The sequence below is a fragment of the Oncorhynchus nerka genome, unplaced genomic scaffold (assembly GCF_034236695.1).
Source record: "Oncorhynchus nerka isolate Pitt River unplaced genomic scaffold, Oner_Uvic_2.0 unplaced_scaffold_1057, whole genome shotgun sequence".
Classification (NCBI taxonomy): domain Eukaryota; kingdom Metazoa; phylum Chordata; class Actinopteri; order Salmoniformes; family Salmonidae; genus Oncorhynchus; species Oncorhynchus nerka.
This window is the reverse complement of record NW_027040259.1, coordinates 97,477-119,412: the sequence shown is the minus strand read 5'-3', so window position 1 is coordinate 119,412 and position 21,936 is coordinate 97,477. Positions and strand designations below refer to the sequence as shown.

Below are 21,936 nucleotides of genomic sequence, written 5' to 3'. Positions count from 1 at the left end.
AGACTGAATTACTGTAGTCATATAGGATTAGACTGAATTACTGTAGTCATGTAGGGTTAGGGTTAGACTGAATTACTGTAGTCATATAGGATTAGACTGAATTACTGTAGTCATATAGGGTTAGACTGAATTACTGTAGTCATATAGGATTAGACTGAATTACTGTAGTCATATAGGGTTAGACTGAATTACTGTAGTCATATAGGGTTAGACTGAATTACTGTAGTCATATAGGGTTAGACTGAATTACTGTAGTCATATAGGGTTAGACTGAATTACTGTAGTCATATAGGGTTAGACTGAATTACTGTAGTCATATAGGGTTAGACTGAATTACTGTAGTCATATAGGGTTAGACTGAATTACTGTAGTCATATAGGGTTAGACTGAATTACTGTAGTCATATAGGGTTAGACTGAATTACTGTAGTCATATAGGGTTAGACTGAATTACTGTAGTCATATAGGGTTAGACTGAATTATTACTGTAGTCATATAGGGTTAGACTGAATTACTGTAGTCATATAGGGTTAGGGTTAGACTGAATTACTGTAGCATGACTAATGGTGGATTACTTCATTTTACTGTTGGACTACAGAAATAACCAGTCAGTTAATTAGTAATAATATGATAATAACATAGTAACTGCTCGAGGCCTGTGAATTTGTTTAATTTGCACCAATTGGCACCATTCTGTCCTGACAGTAATAGATAATAACTCATAGTCCTGACAGTAATAGATAATAACCAGTAATAGATAATAACTCATAGTCCTGACAGTAATAGATAATAACCAGTAATAGATAATAACTCATAGTCCTGACAGTAATAGATAATAACCAGTAATAGATAATAACTCATAGTCCTGACAGTAATAGATAATAACTCATAGTCCTGACAGTAATAGATAATAACTCATAGTCCTGACAGTAATAGATAATAACTCAGTCCTGACAGTAATAGATAATAACTCATAGTCCTGACAGTAATAGATAATAACCAGTAGTAGATAATAACCAGTAGTAGATAATAACCAGTAATAGATAATAACTCATAGTCCTGACAGTAATAGATAATAACTCATAGTCCTGACAGTAATAGATAATAACCAGTAATAGATAATAACTCATAGTCCTGACAGTAATAGATAATAACTCATAGTCCTGACAGTAATAGATAATAACCAGTAATAGATAATAACTCATAGTCCTGACAGTAATAGATAATAACCAGTAATAGATAATAACTCATAGTCCTGACAGTAATAGATAATAACTCATAGTCCTGACAGTAATAGATAATAACCAGTAATAGATAATAACTCATAGTCCTGACAGTAATAGATAATAACTCATAGTCCTGACAGTAGTAGATAATAACCAGTAATAGATAATAACTCATAGTCCTGACAGTAATAGATAATAACTCATAGTCCTGACAGTAATAGATAATAACTCAGTCCTGACAGTAATAGATAATAACTCATAGTCCTGACAGTAATAGATAATAACCAGTAGTAGATAATAACTCATAGTCCTGACAGTAATAGATAATAACCAGTAATAGATAATAACTCATAGTCCTGACAGTAATAGATAATAACTCATAGTCCTGACAGTAATAGATAATAACTCAGTCCTGACAGTAATAGATAATAACTCATAGTCCTGACAGTAGTAGATAATAACTCATAGTCCTGACAGTAATAGATAATAACTCATAGTCCTGACAGTAATAGATAATAACTCATAGTCCTGACAGTAATAGATAATAACTCATAGTCCTGACAGTAATAGATAATAACTCATAGTCCTGACAGTAGTAGATAATAACTCATAGTCCTGATGTCTAAGGTGAAGAGTAGTGAGACGGTGAAGGTAGTAATCCGCTGTCGCCCGTTAAACCGGAAAGAGGAGGCGGCAGCGGCTGGTGTTACCCGGACACCGGGAGGAGTGGGCGGGATCGTAGAAATGGACATGCGTCTGGGTCAGGTGGTCTTATGGAACCCTCACGGTCCGCCCGGCGAGCCTCGTAAGACGTTTACGTTCGACTCTGTGTACGACCCCTCGTCTAAACAGCGTGATCTTTATGATGAGACGGTGCGGCCGCTGATCGATTCCGTCCTAGACGGGTTTAACGGAACCATCTTCGCCTACGGCCAAACGGGTACCGGGAAGACCTACACCATGCAGGGGGTGTGGCTAGAGCCAGAGAGGCGGGGCGTCATCCCCAACGCCTTCGAACACGTCTTCACCCAGATCTCCCGCTCCTCCGCCGACCGCCAGTACCTGGTCAGAGCCTCTTACCTGGAGATCTACCGAGAGGAGATCAGGGATCTATTGGATCCCAACATGCACGCACCTCATGTCCCCAACGTGCACACTCACACCCACCACACCCTGGAGCTGAGAGAGAGCCCGGAGAGTGGGGTGTATGTGCGTGACCTGACGTCGTGCGTGTGTAAGAGCGTGAAGGAGATACAGGAGCTGATGAACTTAGGGAACCAGGTGCGCTCGGTGGGAGCAACAGACATGAACGAACACTCTTCCCGTTCCCACACCCTGTTCCTCATCACGGTGGAGTGTTCCCTGCCGGGGCCAGATGGACGGCAGCACATCAGGGTTGGCCGGCTCAACCTGGTTGACCTGGCGGGCAGCGAGCGGCAGGCCAAGACGGGCGTCCACGGAGAACGCCTGAAAGAAGCGGCCAAGATCAACCTGTCTCTGTCGGCGCTAGGAAACGTGATCTCAGCACTGGCAGACGGGCGTAGCGGCCACGTTCCGTACCGGGACTCCAAATTGACACGGTTATTACAGGACTCCCTGGGGGGCAACGCCAAGACGGTGATGGTGGCTACGCTAGGCCCCGCCCCCCAACACTACGAGGAGACCCTCACGACGCTTCGCTACGCTAACAGAGCTAAAAACATCCAGAACCAGCCAAGAGTTAACGAAGACCCTAAAGACGCCCTGCTCAGAGAGTTCCAGAAGGAGATTGCATGGCTCCGCGCACAGCTCAGCCACAGGGAAGGGAGGGGCAAACACAGGAAGGAGGAAGGGGAGGAGGGCTGGGACGGAGAAGGGGATGAGGAGGTGGAGAAGGAGAGGACGCTGCAGGAGGGGAGGCTTGAAGAGGAGAAGGAGGCCATCAGAGAAGACGGATCACTATTGGCTGAGGAGAAGCAGAGGCTTTTGGGAGAGAAGGAGAGGATGATGGGAGATCTGAAGAAGGAGTGGGATGCCACCGAGCAGCTCACTGCCAAGTACAAGGTACCGCACACACACACACACACACACACACACACACACACACACACACACACACACACACACACACACACACGGTGTTGTGTCAGCGTAATCCCAATGTGTCAGATTTAAGGCTGGTGGTTAATCTGATGATCTGGAGATTAGGTCACTTCAACACTCCCCACTACACCTGTTCTGAACCTAACCCCAATTACTACTGAACCTAACCCCAATTACTACTGAACCTAACCCCAATTACTACTGAACCTAACCCCAATTACTACTGAACCTAACCCCAATTACTACTGAACCTAACCCCAATTACTACTGAACCTAACCCCAATTACTACTGAACCTAACCCCAATTACTACACTGTTTGTTCTGAACCTAATTACTGCACAGTCTTTGTTCTGAACCTAACCCTAATTAGATCCAAGATGGCGTGTCCCGTGTCAGTAATTGTTTTCCTCGTTTTTCCCCCATATATATGTCATATATATTTTAATCCCAATTTCCATCTATGGACTGAATATACTCTCCTGCATCCGCCTCACCCAATGTGGTACGGATCTGCTATTTTTATACTTCAGAACCAGAACCCCCATTAGAAGCAACCCAGTTAATGTGAGTCTGGAAGGAGAGTTTACAGTCTATCCAGACACCTAGGTATTTGTAGTTGTCCACGTATTCTAAGTCAGAGCCATCCAGAGTAGTGATGCTGGATGGGCGGGTGGGTGAGAGCAGCGATCGGTTAAAGAGCATGCATTTAGTTTTACGAGCCAGGTGGAAAGCATGGCCAGCTGTAGAAAGATGCTTTTTGAAATGATCGATTATCGTAGATTTATGTATCCGAGTGCAGTGGGCAGCTGGGAGGAGGTGCTCTTATTCTCCATGGACTTTACAGTGTCCCAAATCCTTTAGGAATTAGTGCTACAGGATGCACATTTCTGTTTGAAAAAGCTAGCCTTAGCTTTCCTAACTGACTGTGTATATTGGTTCCTGAAAAGTTGCATATCGCGGGGACTATTCGATGCTAATGCAATACGCCACAGGATGTTTTTGTGCTGGTCAAGTCAGGCCTGGAGTGAACCAAGGACTATATCTATTCCTAGTTCTACATTTTTTGAATGGGGCATGCTTATTTAAGATGGTTAGGAAGGCACTTTTAAAGAAAGACCAGGGATCATCTACGGACGGGATGAGGTCAATATCCTACCAGGATACCCTGGACAGGTCGATTAGAAAGGCCTTCTCCCTGGAGTGTTTTAGGGAGCGTTTGACAGTGATGAGGGGTGGTCGTTTGACCGCGGGTCCATAGCGGATGCAGGCAATGAGGCAGTGATCACTGAGATCCTGGTTGAAGACAGCAGAGGTGTATTTGGAGGGCCAGTTGGTCAGGATGACATCTATGAGGGTGCCCATGTTTATGGATTTAGGGTTGTACCTGGTAGATTCCTTGATAATTTGTGTGAGATTGAGGGCATCTAGCTTAGATTGTAGGATGGCCGGGGTGTTATTAAGCATATCCTAGTTTAGGTCACCTAACAGTTCGAACTCTGAAGATAGATGGGGGGGCAATCAATTCACATATGGTGTCCAGGGCACAGCTGGGGGCTAAGGGGGGTCATTAACAAGCGGCAATGGTGAGAGACTTATTTCTGGAAAGGTGTAATGGTCCAGAGCTTGCAGTAGGAATCCGGAGATGTGGTAGAGAAAAGCAGTCCGATATGCTCTGGGTTGATATCGTGCTGTGCAGACTGGCAGGTATTGACCAAGCTGAGGCTGGATGGTGTCCAAGTTAACGGTGATGACCACTAGCAGTGGCTAACTGGCTACTAGCTAGTTAACCTGTCTGGATAGGTATAACCCTTAACCTGTCTGGATAGGTATAACCCTTAACCTGTCTGGATAGGTATAACCCTTAACCTGTCTGGATAGGTATAACCCTTATCCTGTCTGGATAGGTATAACCCTTAACCTGTCTGGGTAGGTATAACCCTTAACCTGTCTGGATAGGTATAACCCTTAACCTGTCTGGATAGGTATAACCCTTAACCCTTAACCTGTCTGGATAGGTATAACCCTTAACCCTTAACCTGTCTGGTTAGGTATAACCCTTAACCCTTAACCTGTCTGGATAGGTATAACCCTTAACCCTTAACCTGTCTGGATAGGTATAACCCTTAACCTGTCTGGATAGGTATAACCCTTAACCTGTCTGGATAGGTATAACCCTTAACCTGTCTGGATAGGTATAACCCTTAACCTGTCTGGGTAGGTATAACCCTTAACCTGTCTGGATAGGTATAACCCTTAACCTGTCTGGGTAGGTATAACCCTTAACCTGTCTGGATAGGTATAACCCTTAACCCTTAATCTGTCTGGATAGGTATAACCCTTAACCTGTCTGGGTAGGTATAACCCTTAACCTGTCTGGGTAGGTATAACCCTTAACCTGTCTGGATAGGTATAACCCTTAACCTGTCTGGGTAGGTATAACCCTTAACCTGTCTGGATAGGTATAACCCTTAACCTGTCTGGGTAGGTATAACCCTTAACCTGTCTGGATAGGTATAACCCTTAACCCTTAACCTGTCTGGATAGGTATAACCCTTAACCTGTCTGGGTAGGTATAACCCTTAACCCTTAACCTGTCTGGATAGGTATAACCCTTAACCCTTAACCCTTAACCTGTCTGGGTAGGTATAACCCTTAACCTGTCTGGGTAGGTATAACCCTTAACCTGTCTGGATAGGTATAACCCTTAACCTGTCTGGATAGGTATAACCCTTAACCTGTCTGGATAGGTATAACCCTTAACCTGTCTGGATAGGTATAACCCTTAACCTGTCTGGGTAGGTATAACCCTTAACCTGTCTGGATAGGTATAACCCTTAACCCTTAACCTGTCTGGATAGGTATAACCCTTAACCCTTAACCTGTCTGGATAGGTATAACCCTTAACCCTTAACCTGTCTGGGTAGGTATAACCCTTAACCTGTCTGGATAGGTATAACCCTTAACCTGTCTGGATAGGTATAACCCTTATCCTGTCTGGGTAGGTATAACCCTTAACCTGTCTGGATAGGTATAACCCTTAACCTGTCTGGATAGGTATAACCCTTAACCTGTCTGGATAGGTATAACCCTTAACCTGTCTGGATAGGTATAACCCTTAACCTGTCTGGATAGGTATAACCCTTAACCTGTCTGGATAGGTATAACCCTTAACCTGTCTGGATAGGTATAACCCTTAACCTGTCTGGATAGGTATAACCCTTAACCTGTCTGGATAAGTATAACCCTTAACCTGTCTGGATAGGTATAACCCTTAACCCTTAACCTGTCTGGATAGGTATAACCCTTAACCCTTAACCCTTAACCTGTCTGGATAGGTATAACCCTTAACCCTTAACCTGTCTGGATAGGTATAACCCTTAACCCTTAACCTGTCTGGATAGGTATAACCCTTAACCTGTCTGGGTAGGTATAACCCTTAACCTGTCTGGATAGGTATAACCCTTAACCCTTAACCTGTCTGGATAGGTATAACCCTTAACCTGTCTGGATAGGTATAACCCTTAACCTGTCTGGATAGGTATAACCCTTAACCTGTCTGGATAGGTATAACCCTTAACCTGTCTGGGTAGGTATAACCCTTAACCTGTCTGGATAGATATAACCCTTAACCCTTAACCTGTCTGGATAGGTATAACCCTTAACCTGTCTGGATAGGTATAACCCTTAACCTGTCTGGATAGGTATAACCCTTAACCTGTCTGGATAGGTATAACCCTTAACCTGTCTGGATAGGTATAACCCTTAACCTGTCTGGGTAGGTATAACCCTTAACCTGTCTGGATAGGTATAACCCTTAACCCTTAACCCTTAACCTGTCTGGATAGGTATAACCCTTAACCTGTCTGGATAGGTATAACCCTTAACCTGTCTGGATAGGTATAACCCTTATCCTGTCTGGATAGGTATAACCCTTAACCCTTAACATTTACATTTAAGTCATTTATAACCCTTAACCTCTTGGATCCAGGTAGCCTTAACCTTCTGGATAGTATAACTTTCACCTTATGACATCCAGTGGAACAGCCACTTTACAATAGTGCATCTAGGTCTTTTAAGGGGGTGAGAAGGATTACTTTATCCTATCCTAGGTATTCCTTAAAGAGGTGGGGTTTCAGGTGTCTGGATAGGTATAACCCTTAACCTGTCTGGATAGGTATAACCCTTAACCTGTCTGGATAGGTATAACCCTTAACCTGTCTGGATAGGTATAACCCTTAACCTGTCTGGGTAGGTATAACCCTTAACCTGTTTGGATAGGTATAACCCTTAACCCTTAACCTGTCTGGATAGGTATAACCCTTAACCCTTAACCTGTCTGGATAGGTATAACCCTTATCCTGTCTGGATAGGTATAACCCTTAACCTGTCTGGGTAGGTATAACCCTTAACCTGTCTGGATAGGTATAACCCTTAACCTGTCTGGATAGGTATAACCCTTAACCTGTCTGGATAGGTATAATACTTTTGCACGCCCAATTTTTCAGTTTTTGATTTGTTAAAAAAGTTTGAAATATCCAATAAATGTCTTTCCACTTCATGATTGTGTCCCACTTGTCGTTGATTCTTCACAAAAAAATACAGTTTTATATCTTTATGTTTGAAGCCTGAAATGTGGCAAAATGTCGCAAAGTTCAAGGGGGCCGAATACTTTCTCAAGGCACTGTAAATTGCAACACAAAACAAAGAGCGTTTCAGTAAAGACGTTTTCCAGTACCATCCCCTTTCATAACAACTGCTCTGTACAGTATCTGTGTGTGTGTGTGTGTGTGTGTGTGTGTGTGTGTGTGCCGGAAACTGATGGTGTGTGTGTGTTGTGGTTACTAGGCGATGGAGAGCAAGCTGCTGGTTGGAGGGAAGAACATCATGGATCACACCAACGAACAGCAGAAGACCCTGGAGATACGCAGACAAGAGATCGCTGAGCAGGTACATACACACACATTAATATACACACACACACACACACATTAATATACACACATGCACACACACACACACATTAATATACACACACACACATATACACAAACACATTAATACACACACACACACACAGACACACACACACATTAATATACACACACACAAACACAAATAATTGCCTTTTATTCTTCTGGTTTGTCAACCTTTGTCAATCTTCTTTGTCTATTTGTATGTATTAGCTACGCTTCCTGGGGTTTATTATGGATCCCCATTAGTTCCTGCCAAGGCAGCAGCTACTCTTCCTGGGGTTTATTATGGATCCCCATTAGTTCCTGCCAAGGAAGCAGCTACGCTTCCTGGGGTTTATTATGGATCCCCATTTGTTCCTGCCAAGGCAGCAGCTACTCTTCATGGGGTTTATTATGGATCCCCATTAGTTCCTGCCAAGGCAGCAGCTACTCTTCCTGGGGTTTATTATGGATCCCCATTAGTTCCTGCCAAGGCAGCAGCTACTCTTCCTGGGGTTTATTATGGATCCCCATTAGTTCCTGCCAAGGCAGCAGCTACGCTTCCTGGGGTTTATTATGGATCCCCATTTGTTCCTGCCAAGGCAGCAGCTACTCTTCCTGGGGTTTATTATGGATCCCCATTAGTTCCTGCCAAGGCAGCAGCTACTCTTCCTGGGGTTTATTATGGATCCCCATTAGTTCCTGTCAAGGCAGCAGCTACTCTTCCTGGGGTTTATTATGGATCCCCATTAGTTCCTGCCCAGGCAGCAGCTACTCTTCCTGGGGTTTATTATGGATTCACGTTAGTTCCTGCCAAGGCAGCAGCTACTCTTCCTGGGGTTTATTATGGATCCCCATTAGTTCCTGCCAAGGCAGCAGCTACGCGTCCTGGGGTTTATTATGGATCTCCATTAGTTCCTGCCAAGGCAGCAGCTACTCTTCCTGGGGTTTATTATGGATCTCCATTAGTTCCTGCCAAGGCAGCAGCTACCCTTCCTGGGGTTTATTATGGATCCCCATTAGTTCCTGCCAAGGCAGCAGCTACTCTTCCTGGGGTTTATTATGGATCCCCATTAGTTCCTGCCCAGGCAGAAGCTACGCTTCCTGGGGTTTATTATGGATCCCCATTAGTTCCTGCCAAGGCAGCAGCTACTCTTCCTGGGGTTTATTATGGATCCCCATTAGTTCCTGCCAAGGAAGCAGCTACGCTTCCTGGGGTTTATTATGGATCCCCATTTGTTCCTGCCAAGGCAGCAGCTACTCTTCATGGGGTTTATTATGGATCCCCATTAGTTCCTGCCAAGGCAGCAGCTACTCTTCCTGGGGTTTATTATGGATCCCCATTAGTTCCTGCCAAGGCAGCAGCTACTCTTCCTGGGGTTTATTATGGATCCCCATTAGTTCCTGCCAAGGCAGCAGCTACGCTTCCTGGGGTTTATTATGGATCCCCATTTGTTCCTGCCAAGGCAGCAGCTACTCTTCCTGGGGTTTATTATGGATCCCCATTTGTTCCTGCCAAGGCAGCAGCTACTCTTCCTGGGGTTTATTATGGATCCCCATTAGTTCCTGCCAAGGCAGCAGCTACTCTTCCTGGGGTTTATTATGGATCCCCATTAGTTCCTGTCAAGGCAGCAGCTACTCTTCCTGGGGTTTATTATGGATCCCCATTAGTTCCTGCCCAGGCAGCAGCTACTCTTCCTGGGGTTTATTATGGATCCCCATTAGTTCCTGCCAAGGCAGCAGCTACGCTTCCTGGGGTTTATTATGGATCCCCATTTGTTCCTGCCAAGGCAGCAGCTACTCTTCATGGGGTTTATTATGGATCCCCATTAGTTCCTGCCAAGGCAGCAGCTACGCTTCCTGGGGTTTATTATGGATCCCCATTAGTTCCTGCCAAGGCAGCAGCTACTCTTCCTGGGGTTTATTATGGATCCCCATTAGTTCCTGCCAAGGAAGCAGCTACGCTTCCTGGGGTTTATTATGGATCCCCATTTGTTCCTGCCAAGGCAGCAGCTACTCTTCATGGGGTTTATTATGGATCCCCATTAGTTCCTGCCAAGGCAGCAGCTACTCTTCCTGGGGTTTATTATGGATCCCCATTAGTTCCTGCCAAGGCAGCAGCTACTCTTCCTGGGGTTTATTATGGATTCACGTTAGTTCCTGCCAAGGCAGCAGCTACTCTTCCTGGGGTTTATTATGGATCCCCATTTGTTCCTGCCAAGGCAGCAGCTACTCTTCCTGGGGTTTATTATGGATCCCCATTTGTTCCTGCCAAGGCAGCAGCTACTCTTCCTGGGGTTTATTATGGATCCCCATTAGTTCCTGCCAAGGCAGCAGCTACTCTTCCTGGGGTTTATTATGGATCCCCATTAGTTCCTGTCAAGGCAGCAGCTACTCTTCCTGGGGTTTATTATGGATCCCCATTAGTTCCTGCCCAGGCAGCAGCTACTCTTCCTGGGGTTTATTATGGATTCACGTTAGTTCCTGCCAAGGCAGCAGCTACTCTTCCTGGGGTTTATTATGGATCCCCATTAGTTCCTGCCAAGGCAGCAGCTACGCGTCCTGGGGTTTATTATGGATCTCCATTAGTTCCTGCCAAGGCAGCAGCTACTCTTCCTGGGGTTTATTATGGATCTCCATTAGTTCCTGCCAAGGCAGCAGCTACTCTTCCTGGGGTTTATTATGGATCTCCATTAGTTCCTGCCAAGGCAGCAGCTACCCTTCCTGGGGTTTATTATGGATCCCCATTAGTTCCTGCCAAGGCAGCTACTCTTCCTGGGGTTTATTATGGATCCCCATTAGTTCCTGCCCAGGCAGCAGCTACGCTTCCTGGGGTTTATTATGGATCCCCATTAGTTCCTGCCAAGGCAGCAGCTACTCTTCCTGGGGTTTATTATGGATCCCCATTAGTTCCTGCCAAGGAAGCAGCTACGCTTCCTGGGGTTTATTATGGATCCCCATTTGTTCCTGCCAAGGCAGCAGCTACTCTTCATGGGGTTTATTATGGATCCCCATTAGTTCCTGCCAAGGCAGCAGCTACTCTTCCTGGGGTTTATTATGGATCCCCATTAGTTCCTGCCAAGGCAGCAGCTACTCTTCCTGGGGTTTATTATGGATCCCCATTAGTTCCTGCCAAGGCAGCAGCTACGCTTCCTGGGGTTTATTATGGATCCCCATTTGTTCCTGCCAAGGCAGCAGCTACTCTTCCTGGGGTTTATTATGGATCCCCATTAGTTCCTGCCAAGGCAGCAGCTACTCTTCCTGGGGTTTATTATGGATCCCCATTAGTTCCTGTCAAGGCAGCAGCTACTCTTCCTGGGGTTTATTATGGATCCCCATTAGTTCCTGCCCAGGCAGCAGCTACTCTTCCTGGGGTTTATTATGGATTCACGTTAGTTCCTGCCAAGGCAGCAGCTACTCTTCCTGGGGTTTATTATGGATCCCCATTAGTTCCTGCCAAGGCAGCAGCTACGCGTCCTGGGGTTTATTATGGATCTCCATTAGTTCCTGCCAAGGCAGCAGCTACGCGTCCTGGGGTTTATTATGGATTCACGTTAGTTCCTGCCAAGGCAGCAGCTACTCTTCCTGGGGTTTATTATGGATCTCCATTAGTTCCTGCCAAGGCAGCAGCTACTCTTCCTGGGGTTTATTATGGATCTCCATTAGTTCCTGCCAAGGCAGCAGCTACCCTTCCTGGGGTTTATTATGGATCCCCATTAGTTCCTGCCAAGGCAGCAGCTACTCTTCCTGGGGTTTATTATGGATCCCCATTAGTTCCTGACCAGGCAGCAGCTACGCTTCCTGGGGTTTATTATGGATCCCCATTAGTTCCTGCCAAGGCAGCAGCTACTCTTCCTGGGGTTTATTATGGATCCCCATTAGTTCCTGTCAAGGCAGCAGCTACTCTTCCTGGGGTTTATTATGGATCCCCATTAGTTCCTGCCCAGGCAGCAGCTACTCTTCCTGGGGTTTATTATGGATCCCCATTAGTTCCTGCCCAGGCAGCAGCTACTCTTCCTGGGGTTTATTATGGATACCCATTAGTTCCTGCCAAGGCAGCAGCTACGCGTCCTGGGGTTTATTATGGATCTCCATTAGTTCCTGCCAAGGCAGCAGCTACCCTTCCTGGGGTTTATTATGGATCCCCATTAGTTCCTGCCAAGGCAGCAGCTACGCTTCCTGGGGTTTATTATGGATCCCCATTAGTTCCTGTCAAGGCAGCAGCTACTCTTCCTGGGGTTTATTATGGATCCCCATTAGTTCCTGCCAAGGCAGCAGCTACTCTTCCTGGGGTTTATTATGGATCCCCATTAGTTCCTGCCAAGGAAGCAGCTACGCTTCCTGGGGTTTATTATGGATCCCCATTTGTTCCTGCCAAGGCAGCAGCTACTCTTCATGGGGTTTATTATGGATCCCCATTAGTTCCTGCCAAGGCAGCAGCTACTCTTCCTGGGGTTTATTATGGATCCCCATTAGTTCCTGCCAAGGCAGCAGATACTCTTCCTGGGGTTTATTATGGATCCCCATTTGTTCCTGCCAAGGCAGCAGCTACTCTTCATGGGGTTTATTATGGATCCCCATTAGTTCCTGCCAAGGCAGCAGCTACTCTTCCTGGGGTTTATTATGGATCCCCATTAGTTCCTGCCAAGGCAGCAGCTACTCTTCCTGGGGTTTATTATGGATCCCCATTAGTTCCTGCCAAGGCAGCAGCTACGCTTCCTGGGGTTTATTATGGATCCCCATTTGTTCCTGCCAAGGCAGCAGCTACTCTTCCTGGGGTTTATTATGGATCCCCATTTGTTCCTGCCAAGGCAGCAGCTACTCTTCCTGGGGTTTATTATGGATCCCCATTTGTTCCTGCCAAGGCAGCAGCTACTCTTCCTGGGGTTTATTATGGATCCCCATTTGTTCCTGCCAAGGCAGCAGCTACTCTTCCTGGGGTTTATTATGGATCCCCATTAGTTCCTGTCAAGGCAGCAGCTACTCTTCCTGGGGTTTATTATGGATCCCCATTAGTTCCTGCCAAGGCAGCAGCTACGCTTCCTGGGGTTTATTATGGATCCCCATTTGTTCCTGCCAAGGCAGCAGCTACTCTTCATGGGGTTTATTATGGATCCCCATTAGTTCCTGCCAAGGCAGCAGCTACTCTTCCTGGGGTTTATTATGGATCCCCATTCGTTCCTGCCAAGGCAGCAGCTACTCTTCCTGGGGTTTATTATGGATCCCCATTAGTTCCTGCCAAGGCAGCAGCTACGCTTCCTGGGGTTTATTATGGATCCCCATTTGTTCCTGCCAAGGCAGCAGCTACTCTTCCTGGGGTTTATTATGGATCCCCATTAGTTCCTGCCAAGGCAGCAGCTACTCTTCCTGGGGTTTATTATGGATCCCCATTAGTTCCTGTCAAGGCAGCAGCTACTCTTCCTGGGGTTTATTATGGATCCCCGTTAGTTCCTGCCCAGGCAGCAGCTACTCTTCCTGGGGTTTATTATGGATTCACGTTAGTTCCTGCCAAGGCAGCAGCTACTCTTCCTGGGGTTTATTATGGATCCCCATTAGTTCCTGCCAAGGCAGCAGCTACGCGTCCTGGGGTTTATTATGGATCTCCATTAGTTCCTGCCAAGGCAGCAGCTACGCATCCTGGGGTTTATTATGGATCTCCATTAGTTCCTGCCAAGGCAGCAGCTACTCTTCCTGGGGTTTATTATGGATCTCCATTAGTTCCTGCCAAGGCAGCAGCTACTCTTCCTGGGGTTTATTATGGATCTCCATTAGTTCCTGCCAAGGCAGCAGCTACCCTTCCTGGGGTTTATTATGGATCCCCATTAGTTCCTGCCAAGGCAGCAGCTACTCTTCCTGGGGTTTATTATGGATCCCCATTAGTTCCTGCCCAGGCAGCAGCTACGCTTCCTGGGGTTTATTATGGATCCCCATTAGTTCCTGCCAAGGCAGCAGCTACTCTTCCTGGGGTTTATTATGGATCCCCATTAGTTCCTGTCAAGGCAGCAGCTACTCTTCCTGGGGTTTATTATGGATCCCCATTAGTTCCTGCCCAGGCAGCAGCTACTCTTCCTGGGGTTTATTATGGATCCCCATTAGTTCCTGCCCAGGCAGCAGCTACTCTTCCTGGGGTTTATTATGGATACCCATTAGTTCCTGCCAAGGCAGCAGCTACGCGTCCTGGGGTTTATTATGGATCTCCATTAGTTCCTGCCAAGGCAGCAGCTACCCTTCCTGGGGTTTATTATGGATCCCCATTAGTTCCTGCCAAGGCAGCAGCTACGCTTCCTGGGGTTTATTATGGATCCCCATTAGTTCCTGTCAAGGCAGCAGCTACTCTTCCTGGGGTTTATTATGGATCCCCATTAGTTCCTGCCAAGGCAGCAGCTACTCTTCCTGGGGTTTATTATGGATCCCCATTAGTTCCTGCCAAGGAAGCAGCTACGCTTCCTGGGGTTTATTATGGATCCCCATTTGTTCCTGCCAAGGCAGCAGCTACTCTTCATGGGGTTTATTATGGATCCCCATTAGTTCCTGCCAAGGCAGCAGCTACTCTTCCTGGGGTTTATTATGGATCCCCATTAGTTCCTGCCAAGGCAGCAGCTACTCTTCCTGGGGTTTATTATGGATCCCCATTAGTTCCTGCCAAGGCAGCAGCTACGCTTCCTGGGGTTTATTATGGATCCCCATTTGTTCCTGCCAAGGCAGCAGCTACTCTTCCTGGGGTTTATTATGGATCCCCATTTGTTCCTGCCAAGGCAGCAGCTACTCTTCCTGGGGTTTATTATGGATCCCCATTAGTTCCTGCCAAGGCAGCAGCTACTCTTCCTGGGGTTTATTATGGATCCCCATTTGTTCCTGCCAAGGCAGCAGCTACTCTTCCTGGGGTTTATTATGGATCCCCATTAGTTCCTGCCAAGGCAGCAGCTACTCTTCCTGGGGTTTATTATGGATCCCCATTAGTTCCTGTCAAGGCAGCAGCTACTCTTCCTGGGGTTTATTATGGATCCCCATTAGTTCCTGCCCAGGCAGCAGCTACTCTTCCTGGGGTTTATTATGGATTCACGTTAGTTCCTGCCAAGGCAGCAGCTACTCTTCCTGGGGTTTATTATGGATCCCCATTAGTTCCTGCCAAGGCAGCAGCTACGCTTCCTGGGGTTTATTATGGATCTCCATTAGTTCCTGCCAAGGCAGCAGCTACTCTTCCTGGGGTTTATTATGGATCTCCATTAGTTCCTGCCAAGGCAGCAGCTACTCTTCCTGGGGTTTATTATGGATCTCCATTAGTTCCTGCCAAGGCAGCAGCTACCCTTCCTGGGGTTTATTATGGATCCCCATTAGTTCCTGCCAAGGCAGCAGCTACTCTTCCTGGGGTTTATTATGGATCCCCATTAGTTCCTGCCCAGGCAGCAGCTACGCTTCCTGGGGTTTATTATGGATCCCCATTAGTTCCTGCCAAGGCAGCAGCTACTCTTCCTGGGGTTTATTATGGATCCCCATTAGTTCCTGCCAAGGAAGCAGCTACGCTTCCTGGGGTTTATTATGGATCCCCATTTGTTCCTGCCAAGGCAGCAGCTACTCTTCATGGGGTTTATTATGGATCCCCATTAGTTCCTGCCAAGGCAGCAGCTACTCTTCCTGGGGTTTATTATGGATCCCCATTAGTTCCTGCCAAGGCAGCAGCTACTCTTCCTGGGGTTTATTATGGATCCCCATTAGTTCCTGTCAAGGCAGCAGCTACTCTTCCTGGGGTTTATTATGGATCCCCATTAGTTCCTGCCCAGGCAGCAGCTACTCTTCCTGGGGTTTATTATGGATTCACGTTAGTTCCTGCCAAGGCAGCAGCTACTCTTCCTGGGGTTTATTATGGATCCCCATTAGTTCCTGCCAAGGCAGCAGCTACGCGTCCTGGGGTTTATTATGGATCTCCATTAGTTCCTGCCAAGGCAGCAGCTACGCGTCCTGGGGTTTATTATGGATCTCCATTAGTTCCTGCCAAGGCAGCAGCTACTCTTCCTGGGGTTTATTATGGATCTCCATTAGTTCCTGCCAAGGCAGCAGCTACTCTTCCTGGGGTTTATTATGGATCTCCATTAGTTCCTGCCAAGGCAGCAGCTACCCTTCCTGGGGTTTATTATGGATCCCCATTAGTTCCTGCCAAGGCAGCAGCTACTCTTCCTGGGGTTTATTATGGATCCCCATTAGTTCCTGCCCAGGCAGCAGCTACGCTTCCTGGGGTTTATTATGGATCCCCATTAGTTCCTGCCAAGGCAGCAGCTACTCTTCCTGGGGTTTATTATGGATCCCCATTAGTTCCTGTCAAGGCAGCAGCTACTCTTCCTGGGGTTTATTATGGATCCCCATTAGTTCCTGCCCAGGCAGCAGCTACTCTTCCTGGGGTTTATTATGGATCCCCATTAGTTCCTGCCCAGGCAGCAGCTACTCTTCCTGGGGTTTATTATGGATACCCATTAGTTCCTGCCAAGGCAGCAGCTACGCGTCCTGGGGTTTATTATGGATCTCCATTAGTTCCTGCCAAGGCAGCAGCTACCCTTCCTGGGGTTTATTATGGATCCCCATTAGTTCCTGCCAAGGCAGCAGCTACGCTTCCTGGGGTTTATTATGGATCCCCATTAGTTCCTGTCAAGGCAGCAGCTACTCTTCCTGGGGTTTATTATGGATCCCCATTAGTTCCTGCCAAGGCAGCAGCTACTCTTCCTGGGGTTTATTATGGATCCCCATTAGTTCCTGCCAAGGCAGCTGCTACTCTTCCTGGGGTTTATTATGGATCCCCATTAGTTCCTGCCAAGGCAGCAGCTACTCTTCCTGGGGTTTATTATGGATCCCCATTAGTTCCTGCCCAGGCAGCAGCTACTCTTCCTGGGGTTTATTATGGATCCCCATTAGTTCCTGCCAAGGCAGCAGCTACTCTTCCTGGGGTTTATTATGGATCCCCATTAGTTCCTGCCAAGGCAGCTGCTACTCTTCCTGGGGTTTATTATGGATCCCCATTAGTTCCTGCCAAGGCAGCAGCTACTCTTCCTGGGGTTTATTATGGATCCCCATTAGTTCCTGCCAAGGCAGCAGCTACTAGTCCTGGGGTTCATTATGGATCCCCATTAGTTCCTGCCAAGACAGCAGCTATTCTTCCTGGGGTTTATTATGGATCCCCATTAGTTCTTGCCAAGGCAGCAGCTACTCTTCCTGGGGTTTATTATGGATCCCCATTAGTTCCTGCCAAGGCAGCAGCTATTCTTCCTGGGGTTTATTATGGATCTCCATTAGTTCATGCCAAGGCAGCAGCTACTCTTCCTGGGGTTTATTATGGATCCCCATTAGTTCCTGCCAGGGCAGCAGCTACTAGTCCTGGGGTTCATTATGGATCCCCATTAGTTCCTGCCAAGGCAGCAGCTACTCTTCCTGGGGTTTATTATGGATCCCCATTAGTTCCTGCCAAGGCAGCAGCTACTCTTCCTGGGGTTTATTATGGATCCCCATTAGTTCCTGCCAAGGCAGCAGCTACTCTTCCTGGGGTCCAACAACATTAAGGCAGATAAAAACTTTTCACAACATGTGTATGCTGTCTGTGCCTGTGTTGAGGTGTCACCCAGGTTTCATCCAGAGGCGGCGCTCCTAGTGGCCGGGGACTTTAATGCAGGCAAACTTAAATCCGTTTGACCTCATTTCTACCAGCATGTCACGTGCAACCAGAGGAAATAAACTCTAGACCACCTTTACTCCACACAGAGACTCATACAAAGCTCCCTTGCCCTCCATTTGGCAAATACAAATCAAAAACTAAAGCAGGAAGTACCAGTGACTCTACAATATCAATACACAATAATAATAATAATCAATACAGAAGTGGTCAGATGAAGCGGATGCTAAGCTACAGGACTGTTTTACTAGCACAGACTGGAATATGTTCTGGGATTCATCCAATGGCATTGAGGAGTACAGCACCTCAGGCATTAGCTTAATCACTAAGTGCATCGACGACGTCGTCCCCACAGTGACCCTACGTATACTTCCCAACCAGAAGCCATGAATTACAGGCAACATCCGCACTGAGCTAAAGGCTAGATCTGCCGCTTTCAAGGAGGCCTGAAAAAAATCCCGCTATGCTCTCAGACGGACCATCAAACAGGCAAAGCGTCAATACAGGATTAAGATTGAATCGTACTACACTAGCTCTGACGTTCGTCGGATGTGGCAGGGCTTGAAAACTATTACGCACTATGAAGGGAAACCCAGACGCGAGCTGCACCGTGATACGAGCCTACCAGATGAGCTAAATGCCTTCGCTTCGAGGCAAGCAACACTGAAGCATGCATGAGTGCACCAGCTGTTCCGGACGACTGTGTGATCACGCTCTCCGTAGCCAATGTGAGCAAGACCTTTAAACAGGTCAACATTCACAAGGCCAGATAGATTACCAGGACTTGCACTCAGAGCATGCACAGACCAACTGGCAAATGTCTTCACTGACATTTTCAACCTCTCCCTGACAAAGTCTGTAATACCTACATGTGTCACCCAGGTGCTGGTACCACTGCTGTGTTGAGGTGTTACGCAGGTACCACTGCAGTTCTCTTTACAGACATGTTATTACATATTATGTTTATGGTCTACAGTTCTAGAGAGAATTGTCATTCTAAATAATATCTAAATAAAGTTGTGTTTGTATTGTAGTGTTAATAAAGTTGTGTTTGTATTGTAGAGTCGTAGAGAGAGGGAGATTCAGCAGCAGGTGATGGTTCAGGATGAAGAGACTCTAGAACTGAAAGAAACATTCTCCTCCCTGCAACAGGAAGTGGAGGCCAAGACCAAGAAACTAAAAAAGGTAAAACACACACACGAAGGTGAGACTTAAAGGTATTGTTTCTCATTAACTGTATTGTTGTTGAAGTGTCTCAATAAAAGCAAAGACAAGTGATATACACACGTCACACGCACCCATGTCGACGTCACTAATCAAATCAAATGTTATTGGTCACTTACACGTGATTAGCAGGTGTTCTTGAGGGTGTAGCGAAGTACTGATAGCTCCGACAGCGCAGTAATATCTAACAAGTAATATCTAACAAATTACAAAACATATACCCAATACACCCAAATCTAAGTAGGAATGAATTAAGACTACATACAGTTGAAGTTGGAAGTTTACATACATACATGTTGTCATAAACTTGTTTTTCAACCACTCCATAAATGTCTTGTTAACAAACTATAGTTTTGCCAAGTCGGTCAGGACATCTACTTTGTGCATGACACAAGTAATTTTTCCAACAATTGTTTCCAGACAGATTATTTCACTTATAATTCACTGTATCACAATTCCAGTGGGTCAGAAGTTTACATACACTAAATTCACTGTGCCATTAAACAGTTCGGAAAATTCCTGAAAATTATGTCATGGCTTTAGAAGCTTCTGATAGGCTAATTGACATAATTTGAGACATAATTTGAGTCAATTGGAGGTGTACCTGTGGATGTATTTAAAGGCCTACCTTCAAACTCAGTGCCTCTTTGCTTGACATCATGGGAAAATCAAAAGAAATCAGCCAATTTAATAATTGTATAAACACCATGGGACCACGCAGCCGTCATACCGCTCAGGAAGGAGACGCGTTCTGTCTCCTAGAGATGAACGTACTTTGGTGCGAAAAGTGCAAATCAATCCCAGAACAACAGCAAAGGACCTTGTGAAGATGCTGGAGGAAACCGGTACAGAAGTATCTATATCCACAGTAAAACAAGTCCTATATCGATATAACCTGAAAGGGCGCTCAGCAAGGAAGAAGCCACTGCTCCAAAACCACCATAAAAAAGCCAGACGACGGTTTGCAACTGCACATGGGACAAAGATTGTACTTTTTGGAGAAATGTCCTCTGGTCTGATTAAACAAAAATTGAACTGTTTGGCCATAATGATGATCGTTATGTTTGGAGGGAAAAGGGGGAGGCTTGCAACCCGAAGAACACCATCCCAACCATGAAGCATGGGGGTGGCAGCATCGTGTTGTGGGGGTGCTTTGCTGCAGGAGGGACTGGTGCACTTCACAAAATAGATGGCATCATGAGCAGGATAATTATGTAGATATATTGGAGCAAGATCTCAAGACATCAGTCAGGAAGTTAAAGCTTGGTCGCAAATGGGTCTTCCAAATGGACCATGACCCCAAGCATACTTCCAAAGTTGTGGCAAAATGACTTAAGCACAACAAAGTCAAGGTGTTGAAGTGGCCATCACAAAGCCCTGACCTCAATCCTATAGAACATTTGTGGGCAGAACTGAAAAAGTGTGTGCGAGCAAGGAGGCCTACAAACCTGACTCGGTTACACCAGCTCTGTCAGGAGGAATGGGCCAAAATGCACCCAACTTATTGTGGGAAGCTTGTGAAAGGCTACCAGACACGTTTGACCCAAGTTAAACAATTTAAAGGCAATGCTACCAAATACTAATTGAGTGTATGTTAACTTCTGACTCACTGGGAATGTGGTGAAAGAAATAAAAGCTTAAATAAATAATTATCTCTACTATTATTCTGACATTTCACATTCTTAAAATAAAGTGGTGATCCTAACTGACCTAAGTCAGGGAATTATTACAAGGATTAAATGTCAGGAATTGTGAAATGTATTTGGCTAAGGTGTATGTAAACTTCCGACTTCAACTGTGCGTATAGACGAGCGATGTCAGAGCGGAACAGACTAAGATACAGTAGAATAGTGTAAAATACAGTATATACATATGAGATGAGTAATACATAGACTAAGATACAGTAGAATAGTATAGAATACAGTATATACATATGAGATGAGTAATACATAGACTAAGCTACAGTAGAATAGTATAGAATACAGTATATACATATGAGATGAGTAATGCAAGATATGTTAACATTATTAAGTGACTAAGATACCTTAGAATAGCCAAGTAAAGCCCCGCCAGCCAAACCCTCCCCTAACCCGGACAACACTGGGCCAATTGTGTGCCGCCCTATGGGACTCCCGGTCACGATCGGTTGTGACACAGCCTTGGATCAAACCCCAGGCCACACTGCGATGCAGTGCCTTAGACCGCTGCGCCACACGGGAGTTGAATTCATTGACTGATCATACCATGACATGACGGATTCCTTAACCCATAGAAAGTCCCACCCAGTTGACTACTTCAAAATGGTGAAAGTCCTCAATGGTGCTGCTCATGCTAAAACTGGCTTTTGGCCGCTAAAGGACTCTATCCATCTCTGTGGGATAACATCAGTTAGCTGTTAGCATGCTGGTTAAAGGTAATCACATCCCAGATATGACATCACACATCCTGACTGCAGGTCACATGACTACTGAACTTGAGATAAACATTCATCCATGAACCCTTACGCTAACCTGGCCCGTGTTCCGACACCGCATGATGACCTACGACCTCTCTACTGGACCAATGAGAGGGTGGGAGACTGCTGGGGGAATGGACAGAGTTCTACTGTGTTGTAGCTCTATGCTAAGCTGCAGTGTTTCTGTTCTACTGTGTTGTAGCTCTATGCTAAGCTGCAATGTTTCTGTTCTACTGTGTTGTAGCTCTATGCTAAGCTGCAGTATGTCTGTTCTACTGTGTTGTAGCTCTATACTAAGCTGCAGTATGTCTGTTCTACTGTTTGTAGCTCTATGCTAAGCTG

The 21,936-nt window shown here is 46.1% G+C and overlaps 1 protein-coding gene across 2 annotated transcripts in view; it reads left to right on the top strand.

Moving 5' to 3' along the window:
- The first annotated feature begins 1,792 nt into the window (after window positions 1–1,792).
- The window catches only part of LOC115127421 (kinesin-like protein KIF3C), a 44,127-nt gene continuing 23,983 nt past the window's right edge, over window positions 1,793–21,936 (top strand). For both annotated transcript variants that reach the window (XM_065016288.1, XM_065016287.1), the window contains exons 1-3: window positions 1,793–3,268; window positions 8,154–8,255; window positions 18,978–19,100. In XM_065016288.1, coding sequence (XP_064872360.1) covers window positions 1,844–3,268; window positions 8,154–8,255; window positions 18,978–19,100 — 1,650 coding nt within the window. In that variant the 5' untranslated portion in view covers window positions 1,793–1,843. The remainder of the gene's footprint in view (window positions 3,269–8,153; window positions 8,256–18,977; window positions 19,101–21,936) is intronic.